At 41.8% G+C, this 27,697-nt stretch overlaps 1 protein-coding gene across 1 annotated transcript in view; it reads left to right on the forward strand.

Moving 5' to 3' along the window:
• The window catches only part of TMEM132B (transmembrane protein 132B), a gene marked incomplete at its 3' end in the record, with an annotated part of 250,204 nt that overhangs the window by 220,655 nt on the left and 1,852 nt on the right, over positions 1 to 27,697 (forward strand). The window contains exons 6-8 of the mRNA XM_082007704.1: positions 17,100 to 17,305; positions 25,268 to 25,541; positions 26,928 to 27,119. Coding sequence (XP_081863830.1) covers positions 17,100 to 17,305; positions 25,268 to 25,541; positions 26,928 to 27,119 — 672 coding nt within the window. The remainder of the gene's footprint in view (positions 1 to 17,099; positions 17,306 to 25,267; positions 25,542 to 26,927; positions 27,120 to 27,697) is intronic.

Raw genomic sequence — 27,697 nt, forward strand, 5'->3', positions numbered from 1 at the left:
GGGAGCAAGTGTAGTTAAAATCCCAAGCAAAACTTCACTAAGCCCTCCTTTGTCACAGAAGTGGGAGATCAATGTGAGAAACTATTTGAAGATTTCAGGATGAAATCGGAAATGAAGCCACAGAGGAGGAGATGGCAGCTATCCTATCACAGCATCCAAAGTGCACTTGCAGCATGAACACTGTAAAAAAAAAAGCCCCATGTGACATCAGCTGAGAAGCCAGTATTAAGAAGACTCCAAGATTAGTGAAGAAGAGAGGGAACATGAGTTTCTTAAAGAAAATAAAGGCAAAATCAGCTAGAAAGCCTTCAGTGCTGATTTTCACCGAGTGTAAAACCACAGTATAGCACCTGTTACCCTGCCGGTAGGGATGCCTGGGATACAATGTTAGTTGCATAGGATTTGTGGTCTGCCTCATCAGAAATGTGACAGTCATAGCACTGGATTACATTGTCTCTGTTTAATTTGTACGAATAGGGAAGGAAGTGTCTCCAGAGAACAATAGCGCAAGAGAAAAATTATGCATTAATTAAAAAATTAGATCTGTGATTCACATTAACTTGGCTTTTGTAGCTATGGCAAGCTAGGAGATGAAAGTAAGATAACAACCTAGGATTTCATGTGAAAGTAGTTTCTGTATTTGTGCATGGAATACCTAACATTTGGATTGCACCTCTCCGGTTGTTCATCTAGTCATATCCCTCTGCGTAAGTCCACTTGGGACCAGCAATATGACTAAAATTCATGTAAGATCTTTGCTAACTTTAAACTGACTAGTTGGGGTTGCAGCAATGGCAAAGAAGTCACCTTGGGCTATTGGACCTGGGCCTGAGCTACATGTAATAATACATGTAAACTGTAACACTTCTGCTTCTATGGTCTATCAATGGCAGAGGCTTTAAATGAACCCATATTTCCGGAGGCCTGTATCAGAGGCTTTTAGGGAATATGTCTGAGTGATTAGGCAAATGTGGCATCATTAAAGAAATGCACAAGGTCAAGACAAGCAACCTTTCCTGGTTTGCTCATCCTTTGTTTATGCTGCTGATTGAATATACTTGCCATTAAGTTCATAATGTGCCTTTAGGCTTTCTGGTTAGGAAAGAGAAATCATAACTGCTAGTAAAAGAACTGAACAGATTAGTATGTTTTTCTGTGATTCCAGGGTTTGGGATCTATTTTTATGTTGTATGTAGCTTTTACATATACTTGTGATGAAGTGAATTGGTCTAAGAATAGAAAGAAACCTTTTTGTTCTGTTCCCATGTTTGTTACATTCTTTGACTGTGGCATGTTTTTCTGTATCTACAGAGCCCTAAGGGAAGATGTTAAAAAACAAACCAAAAGATAAAAATCCAAAAGTACAGCAGAAAACTTATGGCAGCACTCTGCTGTTTGTCACTTATCTTTCATGCATGAGTTGGAATGATTATTTTTGCCCAGCTTCAATGGGGGCACTGAAGAGCTTTACAGATCTATCTTGGCATTTAGATAGATAGAGTTCATACAAGTACATGCTCTGTGGCTGTAGATGGGAGAAAGACTGACAGATGGGAAGAACACTCATTTTTAACTGGATCTTAACAGGGTCTTGGTGAGAAAGCAGCTCAGTCCACCCAGGTCATACGGGCTTTGGAGCACAGATGGTCCAGTGAAGAGAGCAATGGAGTCAGGTAGCTCTACACTGATTTTTCTGACAACTCAATCTCTGCCTTAAGTTAAAGTCAATATCAAGCTATTAATTTTGATAGGTCATGGTTTCTGAAGAGCTCTGTGGAAAAACGTACATTTTGTGTCATCCACAATGTAGGCATTTTGCCATTTGTTCTCACTGGGATTAGCAGGTTTTAAAAAATTCTCCTCAAAAGAGAAAACTCTGTGGTGTGTTATGTGTTTTGCAGAGCCTAGTAGTCCTAAGATGTGCAGCCCCCAGCACAATCTTTCTGCTGTCATGTCTTGGAGCTTTGGACCTGGCAACCCCAGGCTACTCAGTGTGGGGCCACCTGCCCAAAAGCTACTTCTGAGCCACACACCGTGTGTCCTCATGGCTCCTCTTCTGTTGAGGGTTTTAGTAAGTGGTGTTCTGTTCTTGGTAAAAAGGAGGAGTAGGACAGTTAATTCTCTTTGTAAAATACCTTGAGATGACTAGGAGAAAACCTCTAGAGAAATACAAGCACCGTTCAATGCCTTGTGGTAGATACGTGTCATGTGGAGCTGAATTGCATGTTTGGGTAGTAAAGCGGAAGGAAAGATGTCATCCTTGGCAGTGCCATTTCCTTAACACTGTTGTTTGCCTGCTTACAGGTCAAAAGTTCCAGCATGCTAATGAAAGAGGAATAAAAAGTGGGAGATGTTAGCAGGAGACGTTGGCAGCCCCTTAGTCCTGCAGACCCTTTAGGTAGAGAGCACTTACACCACTGCTGCATCTCAACGAAGAAATATTTCCACCTTTTCCACCTTCCCTACAACACATTCATTATTATCAATGCAGTAGCCAAACATTTGTATTACAATTGCACGAGGTATTTTCTTATTCTGCTCTGCATAGACACTGTAGCCAAGGTGTGCTGCTTTTCCCCTTGTTGGAGTTTGGATTTTCAAACAACAGACAGCAACAGCAGACTGCACCCTGAGCCCCCCAAACGGGGCTGCTGCTGCAGGATTTGTTCTGTTCCACTCCCTGCTGCTTCCTGCAGCAGAGGGACAATTCACTCCTCTCCTGTTCCAGTTGGAGAACACAAAGGCAGCTGCTACTGTGATGAGAAACTCATGAGCTACCTGTAACCCCTTCCTGTGACTCGGAAGCAGTGCAAGTGCTGTCCCTGCGTGGGCAACACAAGAGGAGCTTTGCCCCAAGGCACCCTCTGCCGCAGTTGCCTCTAATCCCTCTGTTCCCTCCACCCTTAAGCTTCTCTTGTTTTTGTCTTGGATTTCTCCTCCCCTGGTCTGGCAAGAAACCTCAGCTAGGAGTAGGAGGATTTGCAGGGGTACAGCCGTCAGAAACGGGGTTATATAGGGGCCTATTTTCAAGGGATTCCATCTGACTGAGATGCAGCTTATGTGTGTATGGTACAGTAATTCCTTCGAGTTCATACGCAGAATTCAAGCTTCTAAGTTGAGACTGTGTTACAACTGAAGCATGCCATCTTCAGCACAACATTAGATCTGTTTATATACAGAAGCAAATCCAGCACTTTTCGTTAAGGAGTTAAGCTAAGTCTCATGATTGTGTCATTCTGACATTAAAGATAAAATATTTTCTAGGAAAAGATCTGCTGTGTCATTCAGTCACTTCCTGACAATTTCAAGAGCCCTGACACTGTAGACTTGAATGGACGTCTGGCCATATTTTCATACACTGAGGCTTTTTTCTTTCCAGTGCATTCATCCTAAAGGACCTCGTTCTGTTTCCCTGAGCGACTGTCCAAGAGTATTCCCTGCAAGTACCCATCCGCAGGAGCAAAGCTCGGCGTGGGCAGTCACCAAGGAGGTGGCACAGCACAGTCCAGTGGGAAGGTCCCAGAGCCAGTGCTAGCATGGGAGCTGGGTCATGTGGGGCAGGAATGCAGATAATGGGAGAGAGCAGAACTCTTCTTTTCTTTTTACCTTCACCATCTGCTCCTCTGTAGCCATTGAATATTTTTTCTCTTATCATCCCTGTGCTGTAGATAAAGCCCCCTGTATTGTTACAATACTGCCATAATTTAAGAAGTGCCTTTTGCTATGCATAATACATAGGAATATTGTAATTACAATACTGGTCTTACAGGTATACACAGACCCTCTGTCCAGGAAGGTGACAACACTGGCTAAAAATCAGGTTCAAAATACTTTTGGGGCCCTCTTGGGCCCATCTGTATTTTCAGCCTTTAAGGAATCCACACTTTTAAACTGTTCATACTACCCACTAGAGCGACATGCTTTTTTTAACTTGAAAAATTAAGTTTAGTTTTTCACAGACTAATATCACTCCAGGAATGGGAGTTTTCAAAGGCAGCAACAAATATTTTTAGTGTTGTGCTAAAACTAGAAGCATTAGCAGGACTGTAGTGCATGCAGTGCAATAGGACTTGTGAACTGGTGATATCTAGAAATTGTTTGACCGTCTTTCTTGTATATGTTGAAGAACTTGCATCATCTTTGTATATGTCTAAATTCAGTTCTTTGAATTACGTCCATCTCTGTCTCTTGGCTTTTTCCATTTACTGAATAGGGAACTCTCTCCTAATGCCAATCATCTTTGTCATCATCCTATATTAGATGGATAAAACCATCTAGTATAGTCCAATCTTGTAAGACCAGAGAAGGAAGGTAATTTGTTTAGGTAAAGGCTCTTGACATTCTCTCCAAATAATTTTATTGAAGCACTTGGCCAAATGAATGCAATTTGAGGGCTGCTTTTGATGGCTGTGTTTGCTGTCTGAATGTCCCTTTTTCCTTTTTTACTAATTAATGAATTATTTGTTGCTCAGGGACTAACAACTAGCTGGGAAGACTTATGAATGTCGATGCACTAAAATCTAGGCATAGGACCAGAGTTTTCTTTACAAAATAAAAGTGTACTGCTGTGTACTTAACAGCTCTTTTTGGATTTTTTTCTGTTGATCCTTTGGGATAAGGATAGTGTATCCTTTCATTACTGGGACAAGATTAATGGGTAACATTCATGACTTAACACAATACTCTGAATACTATATTAAGCTCACAAGCTTTATTACTTGTCTGTCTAGTTTTCTTCTGGGCTTGTGGCTTTACAGTGCTGTTGTAGTTGCCATAGATTCAAATTGCTTTCATAGGGAAGAGGTGCAGTTGTCCTTCGGAGGGAGAAGGTGCATTTAGGACTCCTTTTCCTCTACGGAGTAGTCCAGGAGCCGCGCAAGGACTTTACCTGCAGCGCCTTGTTGTGAGCATCCTCCTATTCACTCCACAGCGTTTCTGTGCAGCTGGGAAGGGCCGAGTGGCTGGTGTCCTACAGAAGGGCTGCACGCACTTAGCATCCTTGAGCTTTTTGCACACTATGTTGTAGCATCTATGAAATATTTGTGAGCGATAAGGAAATCTGGAGGTGACTTGCATTCTCCAGGAACCTTGGGAAACCAGCAGGCACAGAAGAGCTGGTTAGCTTCAGCAGTTAAAAGAAGTGACCTGCTGGGTTTTTTTCAAGTACACGCTCTTTAGAAACCTCTATTTCCCCTGTTAAAATTTCACTGGAAGAATTGAAGGATACGCAATACATGAAATGGAATGAATACGCATGTAATTGTTTCTTTTTCTTTTAATTTCATGGAGCCTTAGATCTTAAATTTCAGTCACAGGGATTAGAGCCATGAATCATGAACAGTAAGTTTACTTAGTACACAGCTTACTTTTAAAGCCCATTATTTTTCAAAGAAATAACTTCAGTGGAACTGAAGTACATTATATCTGCCTGAATATTCTCCCCTCTTAACTTGTCTCAACGATGTGTAAATTATTCTGTCATCTTATAAGCCCATTTGTGTGAGTAGTTCAGGTGGAGGAAAAAAGAAAGACAGAGGGAAAAACCCACCTTAGCTTACAGCTCAAACATGTGTGTTAGCTTCACCTAATTAACAGTTTTTACAGAAGAGGTTCAGTGTTTTGCTATTAGAATTGGTGCAAGAAATACCTGGCACCATATGCTGGGGTTTCACCAGATGAACAACTCTTAAGCCCTTCTGGGATACCAGCTGATTCATATGAACCACAGGGATATTTACTTAAACTGACGAGTGTTGGTAATGCCTAATCTGCAGAAGGATCTAATACTTAAGCAAAAGCCACCCATGTGCTTAGAATTTGTGCTGGTGAGAGATCCTTTATCTCAGTGCAAAGAATGAAGATGTCTGTCTAGAGATAAGCGTGCCTGTCTGGGAAGAATGTTAGCCCAGGAGAGGTACTGCATCATGGTGACAATGCAAGTAGAAGCCATGCTGACTTGCACACCAGATTGCATAGAAGAAACAGAAACTCATGGAGCAAGAACAGGAGTGGCAGAATTTCAATTGCGAATGGACAAGGAAGCAGGAGATCCTGCTCTGAGCTCTGGTTCATGTGTTATTGTTATCAACAAAAGTAGTGGTTGATTGAAAAAAAGAGTGTTCCTGAAGCTTCCCCCAAACTCAAACTGTGCTGAGATTTAACTGAGCTTGAACCACATGAGATAGATAGATAAGTTTCACATGCACCTGGTCTTCTGCATCCTGGCAGTGGAAATGCTGCTCTATCAAGAGATAATTGCAGTTTGTGCAAACAACTTGAAGTGTGATATACCAAAGAACTTCAGCCTCTGAAAAAACACTGCCTAAAAATCTCCCTTTTCTAAGCTTGCGTCACAGTTGGTTGTCATTGCATTACAATAGACAGTGAAGTCCTCACATCCTTTAAAACTCCTGGTCTGAGGCCAGTAAATCAGTAGAAAATCTTTCATTTACTTCAACATGGGTTGGATCAAACCTGAAAAAGGCATGCTGTATCCCCTACCAGGTACATCCTGTTTTTCTTTCACACAACAGCGTCGAGTCCCATCTGGTTGCCCAACCGACTGTAGAAATGTCTGTGCTAAGACCAATAGCAACATAACCACCACTGTCTTTTAATTACTGGTAGCAAGCATCATTTCTTCTTGTGCAGGGGAGCTGACATTCCTGATGGACCAACCACTATCTATTCCTGGTACTGTGAACAAAGGCATTCTCTTGTATTCCAAAGACACTGACGTCTTGATACATCCACTGATTTGACCTAATGAAGATGATATCTTTTTCTTAATCTGCACATAGTGATGATAAATCAGTGGGGAGAGCAGAAACAGTAACTTTTAATTCGAACAGAATTCCTCAGCTTGATTTTTGTAGAAAAAACGCAGTTAAAAGCTCAGCTGATTAGTAAAGGAACTTGGTACATGCAGCAGAGAACATTTTGGCACCACGTACTGCTATTGGCTGCCCCCCCGTCACTTTCAGTACTCACTCTACATAATCAATAAGAACGAAACGCCAGAGCATCTGCCCTTCCTAGCAGCTGCACCACTGCCGTGGATGTACAGCAGTTATTACTGAGCCTGATTTATGTCAGGCCGAGCAGCAGGCTGGAGTCTGAAAGCACACCCACCTTCTTTGCTCCTCCTCTTTCAACCTGTGCATCCACCAAACTTACTGTCCCCAGCAGGAACACCCCTGCACAGCATGTCGGAAAGTGAATGAGAGCAGCTGCTCTGCACCTGGGACTGAAATCCTGGCAGATCTCATGTGTTGTTTAATAATTTTGCATAGATCAACAGTTTTTGAATAGTGCACACTTAATTCAGTACAGCAAGTTTTTAAATTCTCATTGTACATTCATGGATCATTGCACCTTTTCTAAGCCATGGCAATTGTCTCTATTGTTAAACCAAAATGTTAATGTCTTCCATGCTGTCCTTCCCTCTAGTTCAGTGCATTTCAATGGGGGTTAAAAGGTAAAAACACTCTAAAACTTCAAATACTCATTCACATCATTGCAAGCTATACCTAGTCTCATCTCTCTCCTCCCCCAACATCCTGCTTCTTTTCATCAGTAGTGTTAAATAGTGACATCTACAGAGTAAATGAGCAGACGCTTCTTCAGTAAAACAATAGGGTATCACTAACTCTCTTGTACTAACTGCTGCTAAGATACTATTAAAATGGTGTCATGTTGTCCACATGGAGTTCTCTGCATCTGTGTAACTGATAATCCTCTCCACAAGCCTATCACTCAGGCTGTCATGCTTTTCTGGTCCCTTGAACACACAGCACTTCTGTTTACTATCTGGTTTTCCAAATCTTTGTTTTCCTGGACAAAGGGTTTTCCCTTCAATCTTGCTTCTAACTCCTTGTCGTTACATTTCTGACCTGAGTAAATCGCAGTTTGTACCTTTGCCATAAGTGGTCTTCAGGATAGGCCAGTCTGGCAAACACAGTTATTATCTGTAGTGTTCTCTGTGCGGTTCCTTGTAGCCGTGGGGATTGTCCCTAGGGGCCTTGACCTGGGTTGGGGTTGGGCTGAGTGCTGAAGCACTTGTGCTCCTGCTAACTCCTCACTTTCAAAGCAAGTGGTGTCAGATTGTGCTTCTATCTCTAACGAGAGAAACTTGAAGTCCAGACAGGAGTTTTGAATCTCCCACCTCAATCCTTTAGAACAATAAAACTGGGAAGAATGACCATTACAAAACACTAATTTCAAAATGGCCTGGATTTCCCAATGGATTTGTTGCTGTGGTTTTGGAAATCTCCACCTACCTGGTTAACACCTACCTGCTGACCTCTGAAACTCTGACTTGATCACTCTGATGCTTGATCATCCTCCACTTAATTCCATTGGATTGACTTCAGCAGTTGTAAGATCAAGACTTTGGGTAATTAAAAAAAGAGCAGGTGTATCTGAAAATAAGTGACGCAAACAGCGATATTCTTACTGACAGATGATGTGACTGGCCTGTTGTTACGGGATACCACAGTGCTGCAGGGGCTGAACAACCTTTCCCACCCCAATCCAAATGTCCCCAAACAACGAGATTAGGGATACTTCTTGTTTCAGTGTAGAAGTATGTGGTTTTCTTCTCGGTAGATGTTGCAATTTAAGAGTACTTAAGATGAAGAGCATTGGAAATGCTTCAGGCTCATCTTGACATATTTCAGTTTCTACATTTTCTCCAGTGAAAGCTGGCAGTAGGGGGAAGAAAAATCCTTATATTCATATTTGTAAGTATAGCTACTGGACTGCATTGAATCATGCACCTTGTACACTGTTTCCATGTAACATTATTAATCACTGATAAGATGAAAAGCAAACCCATATTGAACCTATGGGATGGGGAATACTTGACTTGAACTCTTGCTGTTGTTTCTAAGTAGGAAACAAACCTTAGAATATATCTCGAGGGATTCCTATAGTTAACACTTATATCTGAAACTACAACAGCTATTCCAGAGAACAGTACTTGGAGAACTGATTTGCCAATAAAAAGAAATTAATGTGAAAAGAATGTTTCAAAAATGACACTTCCAAGACTATTCTGCACATGTCTAAAATTAAAAGGGAATAAAACTTCTGTTTTCATTAGTTTCAATTTCAGCATCATGTCATTTGCCATCCTTTACTCTGTATAATCTACCATTTGCCTCAAATTGCTTGGAGACAGTATCTGTAGACCCCAGTACACGTAATTAGCAGAGGCAGGGGGAAGCAGAACTATTGCCAGAATTAACTGCATAGACGAATCCACGCTTGTGGAAGAGGCTGAAGTAAATGCATTGTTAAGCCTCGCAGGCCACATGCAATGCTTTGATACGCACAATGCAAGGACTGCTTTGCAAGTTGCACTGCGTTGCTGCACAGGTGCCAGAAGCGAGGGCAACGTCTCCTCCTCAAGGGGTGCTTCTCACCTCGCTGGGTCCTGGTGGACACCACGACTTCTCACCGCAGGAGTCCCGCACAGCAGTGCTGCCACCTGCACAGGAAACACGGGAGTCTCAGACTGGCCCCGAAGTGCCTTGCTGAGGTTTGCGTGCAGTTAACAGCACGGGCTGAGACACCAGACTGTCTCTATGGCACAAGCCCAAAGGGAGACAGTATGTTGTCCCGGGGCAGAACTGTAATTCAACCTTGGCCAGCTAGTTTTAATTGTAAAAGGTAAATGAAATTAATGAAAATTTCTATGTCTATGTTATACCTTGACACGTGCATATGGGCAAATATTGTCTACTAGAATAATTAACATGTCATGACATAACATACAGCTACAGGCAAAACAAGAAGTCTGACATCTTCTAGACTGACTATTATCAGGCATGATTCTGAATTTGAATAAAAACAGCATTTCTTAGCTGGAAGGGTTTTGGGAAAACCCTTTGTTTGTTTATTTATCTCAAGACATGAGGCATATCTTTCCACCCCTTTGCTAATTTAGGAGAGACTGGCTTCAGGCAGTGCAGAGTGCAGGAGAGGAGAGGAGCCAGAGAAGGCACAGGGGTAAGTAGCTGTTTGAAAGAGGGAGAAAGAGGATGGGAAGAAGAATAATCCTTCTTTTTGTCTTCAACTATTTTCCAAATACTAAGCCAGATTCCTCAGGCTGAGGAAGTAATTTCAGACTGTGCTTCTGAAGCAAACATGTATCAATAATGAAAATAAAGTACAGAATAGTCCAAACCAGAAAAAAACCTGATACAGCCATGCTGTGGCCATATAAAAACATGCAAGAGGCAGGAGCAAAACATACAACGTAAGGGTTTGAAGTAGCTCAGCAAGTCATTTCTAATGGGCTAACAAGACAATCCCAGAAAAATGCCGCAGAAAAGGTGGAAAATGCATTCAAGAAATACCACAAAATTACAGTTTTAAGATTATTATGAGAATGAGCCATTTATTCTAGGCACCATTCACTTTAAAAATTTGTTACAATTGTTCTCTTTATAGCCTCAGCCACAATAACGAGACTCTGCATCCTCTACACATTCGCTGCAGAGCAGCGCTGTGTGCTGTTCCTCTGACCTTTTATAACCGTCCGCAATTTGCTGGTCTGTCATTCCTACCTCTTCTACAAGCGCTCTGGCTCCCGAGACCAGGGCTAGGTGGGCCCATTTGCAGGGGACTTGGGTGGCTGCAGCCAGACTGTTGTTCGGGCTCTGCCTCGTATACTGGACATCAGAAATAGCATTGTCTGAGGCAGGGACTGGAGTAAAGTTGGGTTTTGCTGTTGAAAAAACAGGGTTACAAGACTGAAGAAGTGGGCACATCTGTCCCATTAAACTTAAGATGCCAGTAGATCTTGACTCCAGGCAAAAACTCCTCTTGTAAAAGCCAGTTCTGCTGAAATACTCGTGAAAGCTCTTTTGAAAGCAAGTGTAAAATGGACCTCTTTTGAAGGGTGAATTTTAACTTTAAATTTCAGTCATTTGGGAAACTGACTGGATAACAAAACGGTTGTAGCTCTCAGCTGAAAAGACTGTGTTAGACCCAATTATATCACAGAATCACAGAATCACTAGGTTGGAAAGGACCTTCAAGATCATCAAGTCCAACCATTAATCCAGCACCACCATGTCCCCTAAACCATGTCCTGAAGTGCCACATCCACACGTTTTTTGAACATGTCCAGAGATGGCGACTCCACCACCTCCCTGGGCAGCCTGTTCCAGTGCCTGACCACCCTCTCAGTGAAGAAATTTTTCCTAATATCCAATCTAAACCTCCCCTGGCACAACTTGAGGCCATTTCCTCTTGTCCTATCGCTAGTTACTTGGGAGAAGAGACCAACACCCTCGTCGCCACAACCCCCTTTCAGGTAGTTGTAGAGAGCGATAAGATCTCCCCTCAGCCTCCTCTTCTCCAGACTAAACAGGCCCGGTTCCCTCAGCCGTTCCCCATAAGACTTGTGCTCCAGCCCCCTCACCAGCTTCGTTGCCCTTCTCTGGACACGCTCCAGCACCTCAACATCCTTCTTGTAGTGAGGGGCCCAAAACTGAACACAGGATTCAAGGTGCGGCCTCACCAGTGCTGAGTACAGGGGCACGATCACTTCCCTACTCCTGCTGGCCACACTATTCCTGATACAGGCCAGGACGCTGTTGGCCTTCTTGGCCACCTGGGCACACTGCCGGCTCATGTTCAGCCGGCTGTCAACCAGCACCCCCAGGTCCCTTTCCGCCGGGCAGCTCTCCAGCCACTCCTCCCCAAGCCTGTAGCGTTGCATGGGGTTGTTGTGGCCGAAGTGCAGGACCCTGCACTTGGCCTTATTAAACCTCATACAGTTGGCCTCTGCCCATCGATCCAGCCTGTCCAGATCCCTCTGCAGAGCCCTCCTACCCTCCAGCAGATCAACACTCCCACCCAACTTGGTGTCATCTGCAAACTTACTGAGGGAGCACTCGATTCCCTCATCCAGATCATCTATAAAGATATTGAACAAGACCGGCCCCAGAACCGAGCCCTGGGGAACACCGCTTGTGACTGGCCGCCAGCCGGATTTAACGCCGTTCACCACAACTCTCTGGGCTCGGCCATCCAGCCAGTTCCTCACCCAGCGAAGAGTAAACCCGTCTAAGCCACGAGCCGCCAGTTTCTCCAGGAGAATGCTGTGGGAGATGCTGTCAAAGGCTTTACTAAAGTCCAGGTAGACAACGTCCACAGTCTTTCCCTCATCCACTAGGCGGGTCACCTGGTCATAGAAGGAGATCAGGTTGGTCAAGCAGGACCTGCCTTTCATGAACCCATGCTGGCTGGGCCTGAGCCCTTGGTTGTCCTGCAGGTGCCCTGTGAGCACTCTCAAGACCAACCGCTCCATAATCTTCCCCGGTACAGAGGTCAGGCTGACAGGCCTGTAGTTCCCAGGATCCTCCTTCCGGCCTTTCTTGTAGACGGGCGTCACATTGGCAAGCCTCCAGTCTTCTGGGACCTCCCCTGTTAACCAGGACTGCTGATAAATGATGGAGAGTGGCTTGGCAAGCTCCTCTGCCAGCTCTCTCAGTACTCTCGGGTGGATCCCATCAGGCCCCATAGACTTGTGGGTGTCCAGGTGGTTTAGCATGTCCTTGACTGCTTCCTCCTGGATTATGAGGAGTACATTGTGCTCTCCATCCCCATCTTCCAGCTCAGGGGGCTGAATACCCTGTGGATACCTGGACTGGCTATTAAAGACTGTGTGTGCCTCAGTTTCCTCTTCTATAAATGGGTTGTAAAAGTACCACCACCCTTTTGAGTTTTGTGTGTCAAAAACCCACAGAAGAAAAGTGCCGTAAGACAGTTTGGCATTGTACTTGGTATCACTCTTACATTCCTTTAGTCACTGTTGCTTCATACCAAATTAAACAGAAATAATTCCTTTGGGTAGTAGTTTTTCCTTTAAAATTCATTATACAAGTTCATGCACAGCTGTGTGCACGCACACCATTCGTGTAGGCATCAGTGAGAAGTGTATGTCTGAAGGTGGAGAAGATGAACTTGGAGGAGCAGGACGGGCTGCCCCTGGCTAGAGATGCCTGGGTGGTAGGCCTCTCCTGAAGGCAGCTTGCCCTCTCCTCCCGCAGAAGAGAATGATGAGGAAAAAATGGTTGTGCCAAGCAGGCATTTAGCAGCAAAGTCTTGTTTAACTAACTGAAAAACTCCCGGGTGGTTAACAGGCACAGGGATTGCAATCGTTTTCTGTTACATCTATCTCAGTTGGTCTCCTTGCAAAAGCTAAGGGTAAAGTATGAAATTTGGAATCAAACCTACATGTAAAGCTGTAAGATGAATGACACAGCAGCCATTTTTGTTTTCTTGTTGGTTCACATTCCCTCTGTTTTACCTGTTCACCCAAAGGGTGTGTAAACCTTTGCTGACCTAAACATTGAATAGTTTCCCAATTACTCTTTTGGACTACTAGCTATTTTTGTCCTGGATTAGTCTAAAATGAGGAGGCTGTGACAGGCTGTGCAGGGCAAATTGTGCTTTTTACAATTACTTGTGGGGACTGGAGCCAACCACCTGCTTCAAAGCCTGGAGAGGTTAACTGCAGCTCTCTTTCTCTTGACCTGCATACCAGAGCACACTGCCAGCCCTCCTGCCCTCCTTTCTGATTTTGCTAGGCAGTTGACAATGGATAGTGACAAACTGTTTTAAACAGGCTTGTTCTGTGCATTTTAGATGAGAGGGCGGCAGTTCTACATTTTTGCTGTGCAGTGTTTGCAGGAGAGATTTAACTGCGTTTTCCCTCTTTGTTCCCTTAGAACCAGCAGCTCAAAAGAAATCTCTGTGTTAAAGTCACCTGCTACTGTAGCTCTGCCTGTTGTCCCTGCCGCATCAGTGCTTGCCCCACGGCGAACCTGAGCGCTTTCTGATGTAAACAGGCATGCACTCCCCAAGCTCCAGCAGCGGGTCATATGAGTTCCCCTTCCAGCAGCATCACGAGCCACTTCTAGCAGTCAGAGTGTGACTACAAAAGTATGGAGCAGACTTAAAAGGGGAGAAAGTGAAGGGGAACATTTGCTGTAGGCCATCGGCCAGAGTACAGCTGGCACTGAGTCCCCAAAGCTCGACGTGTGTTTCTCATTCCCTCTTCACTTTGGAGAGGGTGTCAGAGTGTGCTTAGCATGAAATCACAGCTCTCATCTGAGCCCTGGATGGAACTAATTCTCTGTCCTGGGTCTGTAGTAGATCCCAAGTGAAATAGGAGTGCTGGGCATTTTCTATACATGCTCAAGGTTCTCGTTTCCTTCAGAAGAACCAAATCTACTTTCATGTAACAACTGCTGTAAGGCATAGTGAATGAAACGTGGCAGTAATTAAATGCATGTAAGTGTAACAGAGGCTTATTTGCACAAACCTAATTTTCCTTTAAATTCTTTAATTTGCTTGGACCTAATAGAGTAAACCCAAATTCCAGATACAGGACTCTTCAAGTTTTCTTACAAAGACTGGAATACTTTCTGGAAGATATGCTTAAGTGAAACATGAGCTCTGAAATCTACACAATGCCACTGGGTGAACTTCTATAGCATAGTTATGTGTACTGATTCATACCTACGTCTTGGTCAGTGTACAAATGGCTCTGTCTCAACATCTATCATCTAATCTAAGAAATTTGTAAGCCTACCCTGATATTTTTACAGCTACAATTAAAATCCATCTTTCAGTTCCCTAATTTAGCACCTTTCTTGCCTTCTGACAAGAAAACGAGCATTTTAAGCAGCAAGAACAGAATCCAAAACATTAGCTGCTGTCATGTCAGATATTAGTTATTCACCTGATCTGGTCTTGATGTTTATCCCTCCCTCTTTGAGTTTTCTTAATTATTTCTGTCTTGTCTTAATTCTCACAAAACTCCCTAGTTGTAGCCTTCATGGTTTAGAATCTCAACTGCTCATTCAATTAATGGGCTTGATTAATGTGCTTAAACTTTCCAGAGACACTTGTGATGCATTAGGAGGGGGGAAACAAAGATTCTGAGTATGATCCATCTCATTTGTGGGACTCCTGAGCCTGGAGTCCATTTTAAGCTCTGTATCAGACACCTAAACTTTCTTCTTTTTTTTTTTTTTAATTCTTGTACTCATTAGGCATTCATGTGGAAGGAGTATTCTCTCCAGAAGAGTGACTTAGTTTCCTTTGCCCCATCCCTCATAATCTGATTTAGACCCTTTGTAAAAAAGCAATTGATTGCAGTTTCAGTACATTGATTAGGATCTGAGAAGCTGACTTGAAAATGGTAAACATGGAAGTGCAGCTCTTTTACTTACATATGGGGAGAAAATCATCGGACAAGAATCTCAAGTACCTGACAATATCTTTAGCAAAGCTATTACCTAATAATAAGCAGTACAGAAGAATGACGTTAGTTGTACAGTGATGTTATAAAAGGGACAATCTGAAAAGTTTGGCTGCGTGGTCTCCCTAAGCATGAAACAGTCATTTGACACGGTCGACGTTCAGTGGGTATGTACCAACAGATCAATTGGCGCAATGTTTCCCAAATGTTTCTTCTTCCATGCTTGGCTTGAGAGTTGCCATAATTTTCAATGTTGTCACAATAATTCTAGAAATAAAAGTTGTCGCTGAATGACCTGCATAAAGGTTGCTTGTATTCTTTTGCTTCTGAAGTGGCTGATTCTGAGACAAGTTACCTATAAATCTTAGAAGCATTATGAGAACCATCTAGGCAAGCTTTTGTTACTTAAATGTGCTCTACATGATGATAGAACAATAGTTCTGTCCATCTAACAGCTCAAGAGAAAAATGATGTTATTCTGTATGAGGTTTAAAGCAGGACAGATTTAATTTCAAAGTCATATGTGAGGACTGCCTTTGAGGGAAAAAAAAAGGCTGCTACACATTTTCTGTAATTTTTCTTGGCTCAGTAACCCTTAATTCTTGTTAATATCAGAAAAGATTTGAGGTACATTTGCAGAGTAAAACCAACCTATGTTTCAGCATATTCCCCACTGAAGTCTACATGAGTTCTCTCTGTAACTCCAGTAAACCAGAATTTAATCACTGGCTTAGCCAGAATCCCTTCAGATCTGTGTCCCAATGCATTTTACAACACGACACAGAACAGTTCTGACAAGAGAACAAAGTCCATTTCAGTAACGCAACTACATCTCATAAGCCATGGTTTTAAAAGATTAAAACCACAGTACATGGACTCTGTTGGAGACTATCACCTCTCTCGCTTCAAAGCAGAATGCAAACCTCTATATAGATACAAATACAAGTACATATGCATGTACGTATATACATATATATACCTATATATAAGTATGTTATAAATTCATCTAAATGTGTGTGTATATATGTATGTATATAATATCTAAAAGTATACACACAGACATGTTCATAAATATATTAAAAAAACATACCTCATGAAGAAGACGTTCCGTCTTTCCAGGATGCAGGTCAAATGCGTTGCTACATCATATTCTTTATATAAATAGGATCTGTGCGCAGGACCTTGATTTCGTGCCAAAGGATCCCTGAGACCAAGAGGGTAGATGAGTTATTGTATAGAGCCCACGTGCTAGTCTTGGCAGTAATTTCTTAGAATGACACAAAGCAACTATGAATACATTTTGCTAAAGCAACTACTGAGAAGTTGTAAAAATTAATGCTTCTGCTGCACTTATGCTCATGAGCCGTAAAGGGGATCTTTGTCTTTCGCATTACAGTGCTCAAGAAAAAAGGAAAGGATTCTGTTTTATGATTCTGAGTCAGTCTTTTTCTTACTAACATATGGCCCCATTTTTTTCCAGGTTCTTTAAGCAAGTTGTAAACATAAACTTTGATGCACATGGAGTTTGATTCATGAAGAGTTTAATTTGCCTAGTATAAAAGATTCACATAGGTTATATAACATCATTAAATTATTTTTGTAGTTTGACTAGTATCCACTGAGGAAAGCAGGACTGTTTCCCTGGGGTCCATTTATCACTGTTTGCTACTAATTAGAAAACTGAAAATACAATATGCATGACTCACATTATCAGTGTTGTCTTTGGACTGATGTATCATTCCTCCTGCTTCCTCAGGAACTTTTATTCATTTCCTAATTAATCTTTTCTCTTTCTTCTCCCCCCCTCCCCCCCCAGGTTTCTGACAGCTGTGACTCCATCTTCGTTAATGGCAAGGAAATGAAAAGCAAAGTGGATACTATTGTTAACTTCACTTACCAGCATTTTACCACCCAATTAGAAGTGACGGTCTGGGTTCCCCGGCTGCCGCTGCAGATAGAAATCTCTGATACAGAGCTTAGCCAGATCAAAGGCTGGAGGATACCCGTCACTGCTAATAAAAGGTACGCTTACAGCATTGGTACAGTCCAGGTACGTGCCCCAGGCCTCTGTAGAACACAACACATTTTTAGCGTATTTCTCAGAATCTAAACTCTCCTGTTTAAAATTATCTTTATACTTTGTCTTAGCCTTCATTAAAACATCCAACAATGATATCAGTAGGCTACATTTTATCCTGATCGATATAGTTTAAAAGTTAGTGGCTTTGCCTAGAGCATTAATCAGTTCCACACAATCTCAGGAAATCGTACCGTACACTCCGATGTGCAAATCTGAGGAAAAGGACCTGGACCTCTCCCATCCTGTATGTAACATTGGGGGCGTGTGATACTCAGCATTGCCAATGCTTAAGTTTCTGTCTACAGTGCTAAATAAAATAGGGCCAAGGGGGGAGTCAGGTCACTGGGCACTGGCAGAGGGGTTGGACTAGATGATCTTTAAAGGTCCCTTCCCCCCCGAACCATTCTATGAGATTCTTTGACTTGGGATGATTATTCAGTCTCTGTACAGACGCGCTGTACAGCAGGCCTGGCTGAAGCGCTACTTAGTGGATCTGAATTAGGCTGAAAACCACTTGCGCTCCTATTAAAGACTATATTCTGATGAACAGATTCTACCAGAACAAATGTGGATGCAGAAAGGGGCGGGGGAGCAGGGATTTTGAGCTCTGTACCCATCATTCCCTACTGAAAATACCCATTCTGGAATAACCATCATTTGGACAAATTGCAAGATTAAGAAATTCCAGGAACACTGCTGTATTGGTGGATTTCAGGCTAAGTTGAAAAATAAGATTGGAGAACAAGGCATGATACCAGCTCAAATTTATAACAGAGTGAGAACGCATTTCTGGCAGCAGTAACTGCAGTGCTAAACACCGTGGCAGTTCTAGCTAAAGCACTCGACTTGCCCAGGAGAACATCTCAGCTATTGAAGAGCCACAAAGACCCCAACCAGACAGCAGTGGGGTAGAATTATCTAATGTGTTAACGAGGGTATAAAGCTAAGAGTAATAGAATACAATTTACCAGATACTCAGATAACGATCGCCAAAGAAGGGGACTGACTTATCTCGGGTCTGTGTGGACATTATTTCTGGCTGTGACAGAAGAGGTGATGAGGATCTGGCACAAGAGAAATTTGTGCATTTGCTTCAGCGACAAAGACAAAGTTACCCTTTGTGGACGAAGAGAGGTGCTAGGTGATGAATGAACTGTATATATGCTGGCTGCTTAAAGTTTCCCTTCTTCTGCCTGTACCGTGCCTAGTGCTCTAACCCTAACCCTTAGGCACAGCTCCTGTGGAAGCCAGTGGGGATTTGGCTGAATAAAAGGCTGCAGGATTAGGCTGTTGAAGTTTATTGTAGGAGTAAAGTTTCGGCAGCAAGCTCAGTGAGGTAGACATTCAGCTGTGGTTAACGGTCGTGGACATTCTGACTTGAAACCCATTACACACAGTGCTGGAAATTTACCCCCTGGTGTCTAGTTCTGATTTATTTGGCCAGCTGAAATAAAGATAATGGTCTGAGAGTCTGCTCTGTTTGCAAGCTGGCAAGCGGTGCGAGTTTGCTGCTGCTTAGATTACATCTGAACTGCTGGCACATCTTCAGCAAGCATTTTCTGCGAAGGGCAGAAGAGAAAGTATGGACACTGTATCATTCCCCAGAATTGCAGCTGGTAGTTTATGACATTGTGTGTCAGCAGTCCATGCCCGTGTGAATGGGAAAGGTTTCAACTAGAAATAAATTATCTCTTGTTTTATGGAACATTCATGTGGACTTTTTTTTCATGTTAGGGGATATTCTAAATCAACAGGCAGTCTAGGACTAGCATTAGTTGTGCTCACTCTGACATTTACTTTGTACATAAGGTTTTTACATTTCCTTTATTTTTAGATTTGGATGGGTTTTACCTGAGATGAGTGGCTTTTCCTTTTGTTTTCATTTTTCTCTTTAATTTTTACCTCTATCTCCCTCCTTCATAGCTAAATGTTTCCCCAATATCCTAAACATGGGGGAGTTTTTATAAATGGTGGCCTGAAGCACACAAGACATTTGGCCTAGAGTCAGGAGATGCAGGTTGGTTTCCTGAATGCTCACTCAGTGATATATCCAGAAGGCTGTATTTTCTTATTCTGAACAATGGCTCAGCCTGTAATTCTTCACAGTGCCCCCCGGTATGTATAATAGTGTCACTGCTGTACAGTGAGAAGGTTGTCTTGGGTGATACCTGAGAGTAGGTCTGAAAGAGAGAGGAGAGTGCTTTAATCTTAAAAAAAAAAAAGAAAAGAAAAAAGAAAATCCAAGCATTTCCCAGCAGATGTGGTAGCCACAGCATTGTATTCCTTCAACTTCATTTTCATTAAGAGTCAGTATTTGCAGTTTCCATGACATTTTTTATATCTGTTCTTAAAGGAAACTAATTTGAAAAGAAGAGGGCATGTAAGCCTTGGATTCTTTTGGTATTCCCTGCCAACAGGCTTAGGCAATCTTAAGTTTACGTTCAGTCACACATGGTCCACAGGCCAACTGAAACTATGTCACTGTCCTCAGGTTTAGTCATGGAAAGATTGTAATGTGTCATTTTCATTCCTCACCTCACCACAGACAAAACAGTTTTTCTACTCTCCTCCTGTCCACTAGGGTTGGTATCTTCACACCCCTCCTTTGTCATCATGGCAGGAACTAAACATTGCTATAAAGTAATTCATTAATATACAGAAGGTAAAATTTTTTGAGCATTTCTTACAGGAATTGTGCAGAGACACTTCAGCAATCTCCAAACATTCCTTCATCTCCTCTGGCTCCCCCACTGCCTCGTTCCCACACGCTCAGCATGGCTGTGCTGCTTCAGTTGTCTGAGGGGCTGAGCCAGATGGCAAAATATACCTGGCTTTACTATAATCTTTTAAATGTTTTTATTGGTGCTGACAACAAAAGAAATGCTTTTGAAACTACTGCCTCAGCATGGCTGTTCTTCATCTGAATATAGGTGCTTCTATTTCAGACCTGAAAAAGTGTTTATACACCCCAAATCACATCTGTTCTTTCCAATGATGTTCGCTGATCTAGTAAAATGTATTGCTTCTCCCTATAAACCCTGTCATGTTTGTAATTGTAAAATACATGTGATTACAGACATGTTAATTACCTAACTTCTTGAATAATTTCCACAAAGCAGTGAAAAAGATGGGGTCATTACAAAAATTTTACAAACACCACATGCCTAGCTCAGTTTGAACTGTGTCCTTTTTCACCTGGTCTGAACTGCTGCAAGAGCCCAAATTTGCTTAGAGGAACAGAAAGAAAAACCAGGCTGCTTTTAAGCCAGAAACTGGGGAAAAAAAATAGTCTTCTCTATGTAAGAGCAGTAAGACAATTTACCAGATCAGTCTGTAAATATACGGCAAACCAGAGGAGAATGTGATCTGTGGTGTGTGCTGCTGCAGATATGAAGAGCCTCCCTTTCCATATGAAAGTCAGCTCCATGGATCAACTCAGGACATGGTATGTGGTCCTTGAACCAGCATGGGCCAACAGAAACTCTACTCCTGCAATGGGCTGCAGAAAAGCCTGCAATCTCAGCAAACAAAAGGTGTATAATTAAATTAAAGTCAAATATTAGAGCATAGAAGAGGTCCAGGCAGACTCTGCTAGTCTAACAAGAACATTTATTTTGATTCCTTGTGCATCTGCAGAATAATTACCTCCTCTGTGAAGTTCCTGCACGAGCTCTTTGCACATATATTTACATGGGATGAGTGGCTTCAGCTTGCATTAATAGGAATTGCTGGGCTAAAGTCTCACAGAACAAGCTGGAAATTTAAGTAAATATTTGCCACTGGGATAAGCACATTATTTTCATGAGGCTCCCAGGGAGGCAGACATCACAGTATGACTCAGCGTACTCTTCAGTGTCAGGCACATAGTTTACTGGACTTTTACCGGTGTCTGGCCTTATCAAACAATAGCTGATAAGGCCATTGCTCCGCCATGGTGACTGCAAACCTCTGAGTAGCAGAAACCTTTGAAACCGAGTTAAGCCAGACATGATAATTGCTTATGAAGGGCAGTCTGTTGAACAAAAGGTTAATTAGGTGGTAGCTCTACTTTGGTCCCATCTAGTACTATAGGCAAAAGCAGGAAAGGTAGCCTAAGTTAAACGCAGGAAAAAAACTGCTTTAGTTAAACCTCTGTGTGAGTGCTGCCACTCAGAAATAAAGCCACACTTCAAGGTGAATTAAGTGAAACTGGAGTCAAACCATTCCATTTGTGAATAACGACATCCACACAAAGCTTGAAGATGCTGTAAATTCACTCATTTAGCAAACTGACTGTAATGTCCTATGGAGATAAGGCCATGGAGACTTTTGTTAATAGGTAGACTGTATTTTCAAGATCTGTAAAGGTACCAAATTGCATTTCTTCTTGAGCCGTGAGTGGAGCTATGTGCAACTTTCTGTAGCTTCCACTAAATCAAGTTCTAGTGTCTTGTATTTTGTATCTGAAATAGATTTTTTTTTTCAGTTAGGGGTGTTGCAAATTTTTTTAAAGACATGATTCTTTTTAATGACTATTTCAAATTCAAAACCAGCAAAACTGATTTCTTTAGGGTTTTTTTAAACAGAAAATTAGCATCTGGCCCAAGAACTTGATGCCTGGTTTGAGAGTGGTGCAAATTAAGAGAGACACACTTAAACTGCTCACAGACAGTGTCTGTAATATAGAGTTGACAGATCACTGATTAGATCAGTGCTAGCAGGCACCCTTGTAACAGGGCTGCTGTTTTAACTCAGCTCTCTGACAAAGGCTTTCTCTGTGTGACATGTAAATTCAATGTAATTCTGGCAACCTTGGTTCACTCTAGGAAAGCAAAAAATTTTCCAAGCAAGTTTGCCAAGCAGCAAGAAATAGGGCAAGAAGTATTCAGAGACATATCCAGAGCTAACCTCGGAGATGACCAAGGGGAAAAAAAGCACAACATGCAGCGATAGCTTATATTCATGAAGGCATGTCTTAAAAAGAAAATGAGCTCACTGCTTAATGAAGGATTTTAAGCCTACTGAATACACTGTAACCAGAAGTTTAAGACTCTAAAGGGAAGTACGCAATTCAGTGGAACTCAAACATTTTGTTGGGCCCATGGAGATGAAACACTGAAATGCTCCGACTTGAATCACGGATTTGTGGCTTTGAAGTGGAAATGGCTATTATCTGTTCAAGAAAAGAAAGAATTTGAGTTGGTACCTGGTAAAGCACACTTGCAAAACTTGTATTGGAAATTCAAACACCTCTCTTTTTACTTTACTGACATAAGAAAGTGCCTTGCCCATTCCGTGGTTTAGAGACGCTTTTCTGATGTTCCACATTTGCATGCAATAGAAACCATGTATTTCTAAAGGAGAAATATACAGATGCAAACACCTGTAAATGTTTTTACAGCAAAATGGAGCCCTTACCTTTGTTAGAGATACCACAAGGAAAGAGTTGGACTTCAATCATCTTTTTTTGTTGGTAGTACTGGCTGCCCGTACACTCTGAAGCCTGGTCATAAGGGCAGGAGTGCTCCCTCTGTGCTCTTATGCAACACTCCTTATCTCTAGTCATTCTTCCCACAACTCACATTTCGGAGTTGTGTGGGACTACAGTTGAAAAATTCTTTCTCTCAAACTTGTTTTGAATATATTTCCTCTTGAGCAGTCCAGTAGGTTGAAGTTTTAAACAGTGAAAGTAAAAATAAATAAGTGCAGAAATAAATATCAATAACAGTAACACATGGATTTGAGTAAAACATCTGGCTATGTGACAGAAACAGAAAACAGAGTTCTGTAAAAAAAATTAAGTCAGTGTGAAAGCTGAATATGTGAACATTTTTCTGCAAGCCACAGAACACAGGTTCTGTGTCTCTCTTCCCATAAGAAAACTGGATCTCTTCCCCAAAATCCCATAAGTATTTCTTATCTGAGTAGCTCCTGCGCATTCTTCTCCAATTCTGCACAGGTACTAATGTACTATCTGTATTACTAAAAGAAGGTCAAACCCTAAAAGCTCAGAGCTAAATCTGGTTTTCCCAAAGTCTGAGATTATTCAGAGCTGGGTTATGGTTTACATGAGCTGAAGAGGGTCAGAATACAGGAATAAATTGGAAGTGGGAATGTTAAGGTGTTCATAAACTCTTTCATAGTATTATAAAGCCAAAAGCAATCTAAATAGGCATGGGCCACATAAGCTCTATGAATATTGCCCTTCTAGTATTCCACTTGCCACTGTTTTGCTGACTGGCTGGCTTCAGCTCATCGTCCAGATTGACACTTGTGTTGGGAAGGAGAAAACAATTCCCTGAAATACCCAGCTAGTCTAATTCTGTAAGGCTAATTTTTTTGTGTAATGTATATCCTATTTTAGGCTTCTGCTTTTTTCTTAACAATTCAGTAGTTATTCAATGATGTTTCATTCAGCAACTAATGATGGACGACTGCTGTTTTACACACACAAAACCAAAAAGGCTATACCAAATACCATTTACTTGAGGCCAGATATATATATATAGCTAACGATTGATGCATTGAAAATGTATTTCCAGTGTATTAGATTCTGTAACACGGGGACTTTCTATCATTTTGAAGAGCATAAGGGCCTTTCTTAGATACATTTTCAGCTTATTGTTTGCCAACTTTGTCATAAAACAATTTATAACAAAAGCAATTCTGTTTTATAATAGTTTTTCATAGCTAGTATTTCAAAGAAGATAAAGGAACACAGTAAACACAAAACTACTTGCCAAAATACTGTGAAAAATAAAAGGCTTACCCTGTATTTCCCACCCTTGCTATAGAGGTGGCTTCAGGCTCAATAAATAAGTAAAGGAGGAAGGCAAATTATTTCTGAGTGATGAATTCCACAGCATGGGGGCATAATGAATAAAAGTGTGACCACCTAGTGCTTAATACCTGACTTGAAAGAGATAAAATAATCCATGTGTTTGTCCCAAGGAATAAATAGCAACAACAAAAAAGAATTTATAGGAAACTAGGTTTTAAACCAGACAAAATTCTGTGAGGTGTGACAGCACTGCTATAATGTTCAAATCACTGCGATGCCTTACACAAGGTTTATGGGAAGCTGTTATATTGTCACAGGTTATATTTTGCAAGGGGGACAGAAAGTGTTAAAGAAAGCGTGTCTAGTGCTGCGGTTGTTTTTGTGGGGTGAATGGTAATCTCACCGGTCTGGCATGGTGTTTGTATCCGAGTAATTGATGTGCTGAGTGGTAACTTAAGTGCCTAATCTGGTTTTTTGGAAGGCCCATGTTGTCATTACATGACTAAATATACCAAGACACTTGCATGAACTGTGCAATATAAGTTGAAATCATGGTATATTTTTCAAATGCAGAGGGCTTAATGAACCTATGAGGTAGAGACATAGGATAAGGTGGGGTAGCATTACCTAAGCAGGGAATCCCAAATGTGTTACAATAGTTTTGAAGAGATGAGCAAAGTGATAAAGATGTTATGGGCAAAGGTGGAGGAAAGGATGTGAAAACATCTCCCATCCCTGCTGAGCTGCTGCAGGGGTTTGTTCCAGAACTTCCCTCTCAAACATTTCACGCAGTTTTCCTTAGCCCTCTGCAAGATTTGACTGCCGCTTGGAGACACAGTGAGCAAGTGGTGGTTCCACTGAAATCTCAGCAATGGCAGACATATTTTCAAGTTGCTGCAAGGTCCCGCTCAAAGAATTCACTAACTGAAGTGACAGGAGCTTTTAAATTGTACCGCACAAAAAAGCCATACAAGCATCTCGCCCAGATTTAGTAACCTACACATCCAACATCTGGTTTCCTATTTCTCACACAGTAGCAGATGATGGTAACATTAATCTAGTTGAAAATGCCGTGCAACTGAAGCTCTGCAGTGTTGTAGGGAGATCATGGCAATGCAGATAACAAACCTGGATCTATTTACAGGCCCACCCGTGACAGCGAGGACGAAGAGGATGATGAGAAAAAAGGAAGAGGTTGTACCCTCCAGTATCAGCATGCCATGGTGCGGGTCCTCACACAGTTTGTAGCTGAATCCTCTGAGTTTGGAGGCCACTTGACCTATATGCTAGGCTCTGAGTGGCAGTTTGACATCACTGACCTTGTGACTGATTTCATGAAGGTAGAAGAACCCAAGATTGCTAAGCTTCAAGATGGCCGAGTTCTGGTTGGTCGTGAGCATGGCATCACCACAGTCCAGGTACAGCCTAAGAAGTATCTGCAGCTTCTGTAGAGAGGGCTCTGGATGCACACACACAACAGCTAGTTAGCTTATAAAATTAATTGCTCTCAGAAAAAAAAAGCTGAAAAAAAATTACATGCTAAACATAAAAGGAAGTTTGAATGGGTTTTCATTTTTGCTGTTTGTCACTTCCCTAAAAATACCTTTAGGTGAAACTTCTGAAGGGACTTATGCATGTCAGTGTGACTAGCAACACGGTGAGATTTTCTGAACAGTGAAACAGGTTACATGATGCACACAACTAGGTTCTTTTCATTTAAGCGGGACCTTATGAACCGAACTGTTAGGAAATTTTACCAGATCTACATGCACCTTTATGAGCTTAAACATCTTTGAAAAATTAGTCCGTTTATGTTCACAAAATGAAACACAAACAATGGACACAAAAATAATCTTCAGATATCTTTCAGAGTGTTCACATTCACCACCTGTGTCTCTATCCAACTTCGTGCATGTTTCTTAATCGAAATAAAGGAACACAAGTATTGGGGGTCTTCTTGCTAACTACAAAGATCCATGATGTTCTGGTCACACTAAGTTTCAACACAAAGGAACAGGTACTTCTAGGACTCGGCTCCTTTCAGCCTAAACCAAATGTCACAAAGAGGTCAAAGGATTTCTGTCTCGCTCACTCCAGTGACTATAAAAGAGCAGAAGGCAGCTAGCTCTGATGCAGGTAGCTACGCTGTAGATTTCTCATGTTACTTTAGACAAATCGCACCTCAAATATTTCAGGCTTGAACCAGCTGTTTCTGGCATCAGTAGAAAGATGACTGTCTCCTTCTGAGCATGTTAGAAATAAGGTCTTAGAACAAACTGGCAGGACTATTTTGGCATTGAAAAATACAGACAGACACCCAGTGGGATTTTCAAAGTCCTTTTGCAAATCTCACTTTCATTTGATTCAGGTCCTCTGTCCCTATAAAGGCAGCAGGCCATGTTCCTATTGGCCAGGCTTTGTACCCTTATTTACTCCCTTACTGAGTTTCAGTGTTAATCAGTGTCTTACACTATGTCTTCTGCTATGCTGCATTCATAGGAGGTTTTATAGACCACAAAAATGACTTTTTTTAAAAAAAACAAATCCATTTAATTTAATCTATACTCCATTGTTGAGATGAAGCTGCAATTTTAAAGTGATTGGTTGTTTATTAAATTATTTTTGTAAATAAAGTAATTTAGCAGCAAATGAATGTAACATCTTGGGGGAAACATCAGTTATAGCTAATACATGGATGTGACAAACTCGAGATTAATCCAAAGTGTTATGCCAATTAGAGTCTAATCTTGCTTTACAAACAGTTAGTTGCTGTGTCATGCAGGGTGTTTGCTTTCTCTTTCAAGGTTCTGTCACCTCTTTCCGATTCCATCTTGGCAGAGAAGACAGTGATAGTTCTAGATGACCGTGTAACCATTACAGATCTAGGAGTACAACTAGTTTCAGGCTTGTCCCTCTCCTTACAAATCAGCAAAGGAAGTAAGAGAGCTATCGTTTCTACCACCTCTGCATATGATATCCTTAATACTCCGAAACAGGTATGATCCAAAATAGCATATAGAATTAATTTATTTGCTTGCTGTGGTTTGTCAGAAGCTAGGGAAAAGCTACTTGCTGTAAATTTTAGACAGCACGTATAAAGTATGGCTTTGTGAAAGGCAGTAACTTCACATAGTAAAGGCTGTTCATCTTACTGACCAGCTCCTACGGGGCAAACACCCATACAGACTGACCATTAAACTGGTCTGGAGACCTGCGCAGCACAGGGATAGTGGCGGACGTGTTTGTGCATGCATAATGCTGTAGAAAGCATGCACGTGCCACTCAAGACACTTTTCCTGTGGGAAAATATGATTCGGTATGTAAGCAGAGGTAGAAACCCCATGCCTTAATAGTCTCACAAAGTCAGTTCAGCCCAAAAGGACCGTTTGGCTGCACATATGGAAGTTTTTGTGGTCTGCATTGCTGAAACCTGGTGAGCTTGTCCTTACTCTGAACCATATAATCTGAGGAATCAAATAGCTTTTGGTGAGACCACAGAATAAATTGCATGTATCTTTTTAATTGCATTCATTATAGAATTGGGACTTTATATTACTAGAGAAGGTGTAACTAT

This window comes from Phaethon aethereus (genome assembly GCF_964289735.1).
Source record: "Phaethon aethereus genome assembly, chromosome: 17".
Taxonomy (NCBI): Eukaryota; Metazoa; Chordata; class Aves; order Phaethontiformes; family Phaethontidae; genus Phaethon; species Phaethon aethereus.